Raw genomic sequence first — 13,182 nt, forward strand, 5'->3', positions numbered from 1 at the left:
ACAACCGCTATACAGTGTACTGCGCTGTGCTTGGTGAGCGGACAGAAAGCTGCGGCACTCATGAGATCTACTGTAAGCACCACTTCCTTCACAAACAGCTGATCGGCGGGGGTCCCGGGTGTTGGAACGCCCCCAATCAGATACTGGTGACCTATCAATATCAGAGGGGTGTGGGTCAGGCTCCCGGGACCCCTTCTGATCAGCTGTTTGAAGGAGCCTGTGAGGTCACGTCCATCGGTGACATTGTCTTTCTGCAGCTGGATAGGTCATCAGTATCTGATTGGTGGGGGTCAGACACCAGGACCCCGCTGATCAGCCGTTTGAGAAGGTACAGGTGCTTTCAGTAGCTCTGCCGTCTTTTTCTGTGCTCATCAAGCACAGCGCCATACATTGTATAGTGGCTGTTCGTGTTGAGCGAATCGAGCTTCGGATCCTAGATCAGTAGTTGATTCGTTAAAAACTTCGTTTGAATGTTGTATGGAGATTCGTCTCCATACAGCATTAGGGTCCATTCACACGTCCGCAAATGGGTCCGCATCCATTCCGCAATATCGGAAACGGGTGCGGACTCATTCATTCTCAATGGGGCAGAATGGGATTGCGGAGAGCACACTATGTGCTCTCCGCATCCCCATTTCCGGAGCTCGGCCCCGAACTTCCGGGACGCGGCTCTGCAAAAAAATAGAACATGTCCTATTCTTGTCCGCAATTGCAGTTCTATAGGGCCGACTGGGTGTATTGCGGATCCGCAATCTGCAGGTCCGCAATACACCACGGACATGTGAATGGACCCTTAAAGTGTATGGTCTCAGGCGAGGAAAATTCGGTGAATAACTTCAGGATTTGATTTTTCAACTTTAAAACTATTTTAATGTATGGATCTGAAGTGAGCTTCAGTAACGAGGTACCAGCCGGTAGCGAAGTCGACTTTGGGTCCATGTTTTCAAATGGTTTTAAAGTTTAAAAAAAAAAAAAAAAAAATCGATGGCCGATTAAGTTATGATAACTCTGTTCACCTCGCTGGAGCCCATACATTTTAATGCTGTACGGAGACGGGTCCCTGTACAGCATTAAAACGATGTTTTGAACGAATCGACTTCTGATCCAAAGCCTGATTCGCTCAACACTTGTGGCTGTGCTTGGTATTGCGCTCAGCCCCATTCACTTCTATGGGGCTGAGCTGCGCCTTAGCCGTGTGACTGATGAACGTGTCGTCACTCGGCCTATGGGAAAGCAAAGAGAAGGTCTCGGCGCCTGTGCCTTCTCGGACAGCTGATCCCGCGTGTCAGACCCCCACTGATCAGATATTGATGACCTATCCAAAGCTGCAGTACTAAGAACAGCCACTATACAATGGACGGCGCTGTGCTCTGTATACTATGAGGAGGCAGCAGGGGGGCTGTGGTATGTCAGACCCCCAACTATACTCAATATTTAAGTCCCATAAAATATGAATTCACACTTTTAATGTACTGTGTAATTAAATCTTAATGGGATATATCCATCTTAGCCATGTATGGCATATCCACCAGGCTGAATAAGGGGGTCAAGGGACCCACCAGACATTTAGGTCATCTCCATCTAACACGCGAATACCACTTTAATCGTTGTACAGCGAAATGTTCTGCAGCTTTCTAATTTACTTTGTGTTTCCATTTCTTGCCTCTGCTTGCTGTCAGTGAAAATGAACAGTCTTACTTATTGAAAACCTGCACAGACCTAATACTTCTCACAGCTGTTAGGGCTAGCTCAGCTGAATGTAATGATACCTTTCACTTAGCGATGCGTTGCTTCATTCTGGAGAAAAAAGGGCTTTTAATCCATGTGCAAATGAGCAGTTAAGTGCACCGAGGGCGGACCCAAGCCACTCTGTGCACCCTTGCTCCCTACTGCTTCCGCTGCCAGCCCCTCCCTCTCCTGTTCCTCCATAGTCATGTCACCAGGAGATGGAGGGGCTGGCAGGGGACGCGGCGACGCACTCCCTGTAATATTTCCTTCTGTACAGACAGTTCTAGGGATGGCTCGTAGAAGCCGGGGACGGACATATTGGAGCCTCTTCTCACCTTCCTTCTTCAGCCATTTCACAATGTTTCCTTCCTCCATGGTGGGGGACAGCGCTGGCATAAAGACCTGAACAGATGGCGCCCCTGCAAGACAGATGGACATCATCAGAAACATCACCCTTCACCCTGCCCAGAGCAACATATTCACATCCACTCATCTATACACCCCGATCAGCCAGGACATTAAACACGGGTGAAGGGAAGAACGCTGATTACATCATAACAGTTACACATGTTGTATGAGGTTATAGAGCAGGAGGAGCAGAGCAGACGGATATATAGTTTATGGGAAAAGATTCAGCAAAACTTGTATATCATTCATTTATATCCCTGCTCATTCTGGGCTTTGAAGACAAGGAGGCGGTCCTATCAGTGATTGACAGCCTTCCCTCTATTAGGAGGCGGTCCTATCCGTGATTGACAGCCTTCCCTCTATGAGGAGGCGGTCCTAGCAGTGATTGACAGCCTTCCCTCTATGAGGAGGCGGTCCTATCAGTGATTGACAGCCTTCACTCTATGAGGAGGCGGTCCTATCAGTGATTGACAGCCTTCACTCTATGAGGAGGCGGTCCTAGCAGTGATTGACAGCCTTCTCTCTATGAGGAGGCGGTCCTAGCAGTGACTGACATCTGTCCCTCTATGAGGAGGAGGTCCTATCAGTGATTGACAGCCTTCCCTCTATGAGGAGGCGGTCCAATCAGTGATTGACAGCCTTCCCTCTATGAGGAGGTGGTCCAATCAGTGACTGACAGCCTTCCCTCTATGAGGAGGAGGTCCTATCAGTGATTGACAGCCTTCCCTCAATGAGGAGGAGGTCCTATTAGTGACTGACAGCCTTCCCTCTATGAGGAGGAGGTCCAATCAGTGACTGACAGCCTTCCCTTTATGAGGAGGAGGTCCTATTAGTGACTGACAGCCTTCCCTCTATGAGGAGGCGGTCCCATCAGTGATTGACAGCCTTCCCTCTATGAGGAGACGGTCCTATCAGTGACTGACAGCCTTCCCTCTATGAGGAGGAGGTCCTAGCAGTGATTGACAGCCTTCCCTCTATGAGAAGGCGGTCCTATCCGTGATTGACAGCCTTCCCTCTATGAGGAGGCGGTCCTAGCAGTGATTGACAGCCTTCCCTCTATGAGGAGGCGGTCCTATCAGTGATTGACAGCCTTCACTCTATGAGGAGGCGGTCCTATCAGTGATTGACAGCCTTCACTCTATGAGGAGGCGGTCCTAGCAGTGATTGACAGCCTTCTCTCTATGAGGAGGCGGTCCTAGCAGTGACTGACATCTGTCCCTCTATGAGGAGGAGGTCCTATCAGTGATTGACAGCCTTCCCTCTATGAGGAGGCGGTCCAATCAGTGATTGACAGCCTTCCCTCTATGAGGAGGTGGTCCAATCAGTGACTGACAGCCTTCCCTCTATGAGGAGGAGGTCCTATCAGTGATTGACAGCCTTCCCTCAATGAGGAGGAGGTCCTATTAGTGACTGACAGCCTTCCCTCTATGAGGAGGAGGTCCAATCAGTGACTGACAGCCTTCCCTTTATGAGGAGGAGGTCCTATTAGTGACTGACAGCCTTCCCTCTATGAGGAGGCGGTCCCATCAGTGATTGACAGCCTTCCCTCTATGAGGAGACGGTCCTATCAGTGACTGACAGCCTTCCCTCTATGAGGAGGAGGTCCTAGCAGTGATTGACAGCCTTCCCTCTATGAGGAGGAGGTCCTATCAGTGATTGACAGCCTTCCCTCTATGAGGAGGAGGTCCTATCAGTGATTGACAGCCTTCCCTCTATGAGAAGGCGGTCCTATCAGTGATTGACAGCCTTCCCTTTATGAGGAGGAGGTCCTATCAGTGACTGACAGCCTTCCCTCTATGAGAAGGAGGTCCTATCAGTGATTGACAGCCTTCCCTCTATGAGGAGGAGGTCCTATCAGTGATTGACAGCCTTCCCTCTATGAGGAGGCGGTCCTATCAGTGATTGACAGCCTTCCCTCTATGAGGAGGTGGTCCTATCAGTGATTGACAGCCTTCCCTCTATGAGAAGGCGGTCCTATCAGTGATTGACAGCCTTCCCTTTATGAGGAGGAGGTCCTATCAGTGACTGACAGCCTTCCCTCTATGAGGAGGAGGTCCTAGCAGTGATTGACAGCCTTCCCTCTATGAGGAGGAGGTCCTATCAGTGATTGACAGCCTTCCCTCTATGAGGAGGAGGTCCTATCAGTGATTGACAGCCTTCCCTCTATGAGAAGGCGGTCCTATCAGTGATTGACAGCCTTCCCTTTATGAGGAGGAGGTCCTATCAGTGACTGACAGCCTTCCCTCTATGAGAAGGAGGTCCTATCAGTGATTGACAGTCTTCCCTCTATGAGGAGGAGGTCCTATCAGTGATTGACAGCCTTCCCTCTATGAGGAGGAGGTCCTAGCAGTGATTGACAGCCTTCCCTTTATGAGGAGGAGGTCCTATCAGTGATTGACAGCCTTTCCTCTATGAGGAGGAGGTCCTATCAGTGATTGACAGCCTTCCCTCTATGAGGAGGAGGTCCTATCAGTGATTGACAGCCTTCCCTCTATGAGGAGGTGGTCCAATCAGTGACTGACAGCCTTCCCTCTATGAGGAGGAGGTCCTATCAGTGATTGACAGCCTTCCCTCTATGAGGAGGAGGTCCTATCAGTGATTGACAGCCTTCCCTCTATGAGGAGGAGGAGGTCCTAGCAGTGATTGACAGCCTTCTCTCTATGAGGAGGAGGTCCTAGCAGTGATTGACATCCTTCCCTCTATGAGGAGGAGGTCCTATCAGTGATTGACAGCCTACCCCCTGATGAGGAGGTCCTATCAGTGACTGACAGCCTTCCCTCTATGAGGAGGAGGTCCTATCAGTGATTGACAGCCTTCCCTCTATGAGGAGGAGGTCCTATCAGTGATTGACAGCCTTCCCTCTATGAGGAGGAGGTCCTTCTCAACTAATAGAAACCACCGATGTGTGAACTTGCCCTAAGACTGCGGCTACATGGCAACTCTGACTACAAGTGCAGCCACACAATTGAATGGGGACGACTTGCATTTTGCCACAAACAATGAAGCACTACTGAATTTTTTGCGATGCTGGCGTCGTGATTGCTCGCAAGTCATGCTGCAACCCCATTCACTTATAAGGCAGCCCTGCTACACAGCGCATGGTCTTTGGTCATTACCCAGAGGGCCATGCAGCCCCCGTCTAAAAGGTCACTGTTGTTTCAAGAAGCATTCCGTTAAGAAACAGTGCTAGAAAATACGATGAGATAACTTGATTGCAAAAGTGGACGTAGCCTTTAAGGCTGGTATCAGACGAGCGTATTATGCCCTGTCCCTGCTGAAGGGCGGATGCCGCCCTGAACTACTCTCATCACAGAGGAACGATTAGCTCTGATTACGGCCATGGCTGGATCGCGTTTGTGGCAATATTTCAGGTACAAAAATGTACCCGTATCACTTGTCCATATTGCCTCCTCTGCTGGCTGGATTCATTTTTCCATCACATTATACACGGCTCGTATCCAGGGGTTACGACCCCCCTGCAGTGCAGCAGCAGTGGTCGTGCTTGCACATTGAAGGAAAAAGAGCCGTCCTATGTGCACTTCTGAGGTCCCGCCACTTATTTCTGTAGTGTGCAAGCATGACCACTGCTGCTGGATTACAAGGTGGTCGTAACCATGGAAACGAGCAGTGTATAATGTGATGGAAAAATGAATCCAGCCAGCAAAGGAGGCAATACGGACAATCGCAATACATTAGTAAGTGCCTTGCATTCACTTTCTCCACATGATAAATGCCACTTACTGAAGTAAGACAATTCCTTTAACTATTCTCCATTTCTCATGGCGGTCACATACATGGCGCTTATCAGGTCCTGCTGGGAACGGCAGATCGCTGCCATCTATGGCACAGTACTAAAGGGGGGCAGAGGCAGCCGTGACGGGCAACTACTCCCTGGGCGTAATTAGTCCCGATGCCAACATTGACTGGACCATCTCAGAATGTATCAGTACACACCCCATCGATAAGCGAGCGGTTAACGCCCAGTTGTAAACTTATGCATACATTTCCAGGAGGAATAACAGAGGATTGAAGTAATGCCGCCTAAGTATGCAAAGGCATTGGTGACTTAAAGCAGCCAATACCATGGAAGAACACAAGAGTTGGCCTCCGCCTGCAACCTAAAAAATGGCTGATAACAGAAGAACAGCGCTGACGGTTCTGTACATTTCAATGCACCTACGGGGAAAATAAAACAAAACCTTTTCCTATAAGTTCCCCCGTCGCCCTTCGGCTTTGCATCGGACCAAGATAACGGGATTGTTTATTTTCCTGAGGGAGCGTTGACTTGGCGGACAGTCCCTTGTGCAGGACCCTCCCCCATGTGGAGCGTGCCAAGTGTTACACCTGCTCACAACAACTAGGTAATTGGATGATGAGGATTATACGTAACCAGTCGCAGCAGGATCTCCTCGGATCGGCACATGCCGTATGACCCGCACTGTATCTGACGCCTGTCCTCCATGTCTTTGACCCCTGATGGTCACCAACCCCTCCCCCCACACACTGCTATGACGATGATAATGCTAACATTGTGAGCATGGCGGAGGCATCTAGAGCTCGCAGTGTAAAGGTATTCTCTTTATTTGTAATCAGCGTGGGTCTGACCTCTGGGACCCCCGTGACTGACAATGAAGGACCACAACGCTGACTTAGCGCTGCATCCATTCACAGCGGTGCCACGGATGCACAGAGCGCTCCGGCACAGCTCGATTTAAAGGGGCGTTCCATAACCTAGGGCTGATTCACACGACGGCACGATACGGTCCATGTCGGCCTCGTCGCCCAGACAAACCCCACTGATTGATAGTGATTTATGGTGCAGTCAGTTCCTATGTGATTGTGGGTCTGATGCGCTGTGCTGACATCATCAGGTGTGCACTAGAGCCACAATCAGATAGGAACTGAGTGCACCATAAATCCCTATCAATCAGTCGGGTTGGGTCTGGAGAGATGGGGGCGACACACGGACCGTATCAAGCAGACTGAGCGCCGTCGTGTGAATCAGCCCTTACTTATTACCTATCCTTTTGACAGGTAATGTCCGATCGGTGGGGGTCCAACTCCTGGCGCCCCCGCCGCCATGTCTACATAGCTCCATACACTGTGTAGTGGCCGTGCCCGGTACTGCAGCTCTGTCCTACCCTCAGGATAGGTCTTTAATAGGGAAGTCCTAGAAAACCCCTTTATTTCCCAAGGGCATCTGTCAGCAGTTTTGTCCCTATGACACTGGCTGACCTGTTACATGTGCGCTTGGCAGCTGAAGGCATCTGTGTTGGTATCATGTTCATATGTGTCCGCAGTGCTGAGAAAAATGATGTTTTAATATATGCAAATGAGCCTCTAGGAGCAACGGGGGCGTTACCATTACACCTAGAGGCTCTGCTCTCTCTGCAACTGCCGCGTCCTCTGCACTTTGACAGGACCGGGCAGTGTAAAGGTCATCACATCTGGCCCTGTCAATCAACGTGCAGAGGGTGTGTCCATGTGACCCTATGTGTAATGGTAACGCCCCCGTTGCTCCTAGAGGCTCATTTGCATATATCAAAAAATATTTTTTCTCAGCAATGCGGGCACATAGGAACATGGGACCAACACAGATGCCTTCAGCTGCCAAGCGCACATGTAACAGGTAAGCCGGTGTCATAGCCACAAAACTGCTGACAGATGCCCTTTAAGCAGTTGGCCACGATCACATAAAGAGGTTTTCTAGGACTTACCTATTGAAGACCTACCTGAAGGTAGGGTAGGTTGACCAGGAGCAGAGCTGCAGTCACCTGATTGCACTGCTGACAAGTGATCTCTACAGAAGGATGAAAACTGCCAAAAATCTGGATTTTTTTAAAATATATTAAATTAAAAAGCGATTTTACAGGATTAGAAAAACAGTTGCATTCCTCCGCAAACAGCGCCTCATCTCGTCAGCGCCATTCACTTTAGATTATTGATTTAAAAAAAAAAAGAACATAAAAAATGAAGGCTAGGAAAGGCTAAGCTTGCTGCCGGCAGGTGAATGAATGGCTGAACACGTCAGGTGGATGCAGAAGAACGCGGTGATGCGGCCGGGTACGGTTTTACACTCCGTCAGTGCGAGTTCCACTGTCTATGAATGAAGGGACGGCGCAGTCTTAAGACTATGAAAAAAAAGTATCTGCATACTGGTCCTGATGGTAAAAGAAAAATGGTAATAAAATAAGGGGAGAAAATCCAAATATAATTAAAAATCATAGGAAAAAAAAAAAAGTCTAAATAAAGTGAACGCAAGCCAGACTTTTGCAGGGTACAGGTGAGGTTCTGGCACAGTGTGCAGGCTGGGAATTACACGCTTCATGTGCACAGATGAAAGGTCTGGCTAGCTGACAGCGTCATCACCACTCAACCTACTGAGGACTGACCTCATTAAATCACATTCCCTGCAGGGGTAAGGTAAGAGCCTCACTGCCACACACTGGCCAGGCTGCGCCATCTAGTGGTGATAAAGTGGCACTACAGGAATACAAACACGGCAAGTTGAGTGGTATATGGCAACTGGAGCTGAATTGCAATACCAGACATGACCCATGGACAGGTGGGGGGGGGGGGGGGGGGATGATGTTTTTGAAACCCCTTCACACAGTGCTATTTTCTAAAGGCTTCGAGAGAAGTGTTGTTATAATAAAAAGGCCATAAGCCAAAACGCTTTTCATATTTCACTACCAAAATTTAAAAGCGGTTTTCTGGTGAGCGCCACGGCCTCCTCACGGCATACTGAGCACAGCGTCGTACATTCTATAGTGGCTGTGCTTGGTATTGCAACCCAGGCCATTCACTTGCACATGGGCTATGGGACGGATGAACATAGCTTCACCGGCCGCAGGGCTCACCGGAGTGCCGCAGCCTCTTCAAGCGGTTGATAGCTGAAGTGGCGGTAGTCGGACCCCCACCAATCAGATATTGATGACAGGTCATCTAGGGGTGGGCGATATGGCGATATAATTTTAAGCATGTGCGATATGCGATATATATATCGCGATATATTGTTTTCTATATTTTGGGGGGGGTGTTTAAACTTTTTTTTTTTTTACTTTTTATTTAATAACTATTAGCCTCCTTAAGGGCTAGAACCCTTGTCATATTCACCCTGATAGAGCTCTATTAGGGTGAATAGGAGCTCACACTCTCCCTGCTGCCCTGTGCTTTGTGCACACAGCAGCAGGGAGCTGACCATGGCAGCCAGCCTCTCATGTGCCCCCCCCCAGCCTCTCATGTGCCCCCCCCAGCCTCTCATCGCCCCCCCAGCCTCTCATGTAGCCCCCCCAGCCTCTCATGTAGCCCCTCCAGCCTCTCATGTAGCCCCCCCAGCCTCTCATGTAGCCCCCCCAGCCTCTCATGTAGCCCCTCCAGCCTCTCATGTAGCCCCCCCAGCCTCTCATGTAGCCCCCCCAGCCTCTCATGTAGCCCCCCCAGCCTCTCATGTAGCCCCCCCAGCCTCTCATGTAGCCCCCCCAGCCTCTCATGTAGCCCCCCCAGCCTCTCATGTAGCCCCCCCAGCCTCTCATGTAGCCCCCCCAGCCTCTCATGTAGCCCCCCCAGCCTCTCATGTAGCCCCCCCAGCCTCTCATGTAGCCCCCCCAGCCTCTGATCAGCCCCCCAGCCTCTCCCTCTTATCAGCCCCCTCTGGTAACTCATTACACTGCTGGGACTCCGATCGGAACTGCCCACTGCCACCAATAAAGGGAGAGAGGAGGGGGACCCTGTGGGATATGGCCTGCACATTCATTGGTGGCGCAGTGGCCACAGTCCCTCCCCTGCTCCTCCTACTCTGTTCTCATTGGTGGTCAGCGGCAGCCGCGCACAGTGGGGAGGGAGGGACTCCCTCCTTCTCCACTGTGCCGGCTCAGGAAACCATGGTGCGTGCCGAGAGCGCGATCATATCGCGGTCCGGCGGTATAGGAGATATGCGCAAAATCCATAACGTGGCATAAATTTATATCGCCTATATCGCCCACCCCTAAGGTCATCCATATTCTACTTCTGGAACAACCCATTAGGGTCCAATCACACGTCCGTAGTGATCCGCAATACACCCGGCCGGCACCCCCATAGAAATACCTATTCTTGTCCGCAATTGCATACAAGAATGGGACATGTTCTATTTTTTTCCGGAGCAGCGGACCGGAAGATTGGCGGCGCGATCCGGAAATGCAGATGCGGACAGCACACTGTGTGCTGTCCGCATCCATTTCTGCCCCATAGAGAATGAATGGGTACGCACCCGTTCCGCAATTTGCGGAACGGATGCGGACCCATTATTACGCACGTGTGAATGCAGCCTTAAAACAGTACTCCTATCTGGGACACTTATGGCATATCAACAAATGTCTGATGGTGCAGGTACCGGCTCCTTTTGTAAGAATGGGGCCCTGAAGAGAATGGCGAGCACGCCGCACATTCCCATAACGGTGAACCGCGAGCAAGCCACAAACGTACAGCATAGTCTTCAGTCACATCAGGGGCCTTTTCTTGAGATAGGAGTGGGGCCCAGAGGTGGGAGCCGCACCTATCAATGTACCGTACATGTCCAGAGGCACATCCCCTTTAAAGTAACAACCGGCAGCAGCATTTTTTGGTGAAAATATGGCAAGAAAAAGGCCAAGAAAAATGCAAGATGGCGAGTGAACCCGGACTAAGACGTGACGTATTAGTTGGTTTTTCTCATAGACTTCTCTTAAAGACGCGTGTTTTAAAGCAGATGAACCGAGTCTCTGGTCAGAAGGCCAAGCACTCCCAAGGGCCACAATTAAACTTAAAGGGGGTCTCCCGGGCTACAGATAATGCAAACCTATCCTCAGGACAGGTCATCACTATCAGAATGGTGGTGGTCCGACTCCAAGCACCCCCGCAGATCAGTTGCTTGAAGGGGCCACGGCACTCGTGCGAGCGCTGCCTCCTCGCCCCTTCACTTGAATGGGAGGAACAACTGCCACTACCCTGCACAGTAGACCACTTGCCGGTAAGTGAAGAGGACGCAGCCTTTGCACGAATTCCGCGGCCCCTTCAAACAACCGATCGGCAGGGCTGCCAGGTGTTGGTGCCCCCCATTGATCTGATATTGATGACCTGGCCTGAGGATAGGTCATCAATATCCGTAGCCTGGAGGACCCCTTTAAAAGCGGCCTTACCTTCTGAGTCATTTCACTGCCAAGACGTAGGGAAGGAGCCAAGGTGGAACGCAAGCGGTTAAGTATATGACGTAATTTAGCTTTATTCATTCGGAGCTTATAGTATCGCCGCCAATCGGCTAACTGTAGGGGCTGAGGAGCGCGTCCCATTCATTGTTAAAGGGGTATTCCTAGCGATATGCCCCCATTATCCGATAGTTGCGAATCCCACCTCTAAGAGCCGCATCTACAACGAGAACAGAGCCGGGGAGAGCTGTGGCTGGAGGACCCCGGGGTCCGTCCACCACCGAGCGCTGCTCCCATAGAAGTAAATGGGAGAGCACCGCACACGCGCAGCCCCCGCTCCCATTCATTTCTATAGGGCAGACGGAAATAGCCAAGCCAGCGCTCGTCTATTTTCAGCAGCCCCATAGAAATGAATGGAGGGCGGCTGCGCATGCGCGGTGCGCCCTCCGTTCATTTCCCCGCTCCGTTCTTCTCAATGTAGGTGCGGGTCCCAGAGGTGGGACCTGCAACTATCAGACAATGTGGGCATATCCTAGCGATGTGCCCCCATTGTCTGAGATGGCAAAACCCCTTTAACCAAGCTGTCAACAGTTCAGTCCCAGTGAGAGGGTGTGAGCTGCAATACCAGGCACAGCCACTACTAAGCGTATGGCACTGTGCCTATAAGGACCCTTCAGTCGTCACCTGATCATCAGCAGTGCTGGAAGTCGACGCATTGTTATCCGATATCTAAAATACCCCCCCCCCCCCCAATGCCCAGGCCCCTCATATACATTATACTTATCCCACTCCCCGCGTCGCTCCAGATCCCTGCACGGCCGCCGTTGCATCTCCCCGTCACTCGGATCAAAACATCCGGCAACGAGGGGCAGCAGCCAATAGTAGGCCGAGATGGGGACGAGCCCCCCTGGGCATGTCTATTGGCTGCTGCCCCTCGTTGCCGGATGTTTTGATCCGAGTGACGGGGAGATGCAACGGCGGCCGTGCAGGGATCCGGAGCGACGCGCGTGCCGGGTAGTGGGGTAAGTATTATCCATACAAGTGGCCCGAGAAGGGGGGGGGGGGGGATATTTTAGATACCGGATATCAAAGTCCTTGAAAAAACAGAGCCACTGTTGGGTTGCAAGAGGCCTTTATGGTACCTCTGTATGAATCTAGCACCCACTGGTCCAAAACCTGTCCGCAGATTTGTCCCTATGACACCGGCTGACCGGTTACATGTGCGCTTGGCAGCTGGAGGCGTCTGTGTTGGTCCCATGTTCATATGTGCTCGCATTGCTGGGAAAAACAATGTTTTAATATATGCAAATTAGCCTCTAGGAGCAACGGGGGCGTTACCATTACTCCTAAAGGCTCTGCTCTCTCTGCACCTTGACAGGGTCAGGCAGTGAAAACGTCATCACACCTAGTTCTGTCAATCAAAGTGCACCGGGCAGGAATGGGTGGGGCAGTTGTTATAGCAACCAATCAGATTCCATCTCTCACTTCTCAATGGCCCCTTGGAGAATGAAAGCAGTTACCTGATTGGTTGCCATGGGCACAGTTAACCCAAGGTGCCTGCACCGGCTGGCGTGGAACTACAAGCCCCAGCAACACCCTGACAGCCACTGCTTGCTATGACTGCCTGACAGCTCAAAGCATGAGGACTTTTTGGTTTTCTGTCAAGGCGCCTTCTTACCCCATTGTCTCTCAGTCGTGTGAAGAAGCCTGAAAGCACCTCCCCGACCACGACCCCCGAGACCCGCGACAAATGACCTGACGATTCCTTGGCAGCCAAGTCTCAAGGAGGCCGCCATCTTCCTGCACCACCACCCGCAAGTCCCTGACAGGGGCTGCCCACCGCCGCGCCTGACTGACTATAATCTCATAGAAAATGGTTGCC

The 13,182-nt window shown here is 51.2% G+C and overlaps 1 protein-coding gene across 1 annotated transcript in view; it reads right to left on the reverse strand.

Annotated features, from left to right (window-relative positions):
* The window catches only part of PDHX (pyruvate dehydrogenase complex component X), a 73,044-nt gene extending 59,910 nt beyond the window's left edge, over positions 1-13,134 (reverse strand). The window contains exons 1-2 of the mRNA XM_040409725.1: positions 12,979-13,134; positions 2,064-2,147 (exon numbers count right to left, since the gene is read on the reverse strand). Coding sequence (XP_040265659.1) covers positions 2,064-2,147; positions 12,979-13,096 — 202 coding nt within the window. The 5' untranslated portion in view covers positions 13,097-13,134. The remainder of the gene's footprint in view (positions 1-2,063; positions 2,148-12,978) is intronic.
* Between the last annotated feature and the right edge of the window lie 48 nt (positions 13,135-13,182).

This window comes from Bufo bufo, chromosome 10 (genome assembly GCF_905171765.1).
Source record: "Bufo bufo chromosome 10, aBufBuf1.1, whole genome shotgun sequence".
NCBI lineage: Eukaryota > Metazoa > Chordata > Amphibia > Anura > Bufonidae > Bufo > Bufo bufo.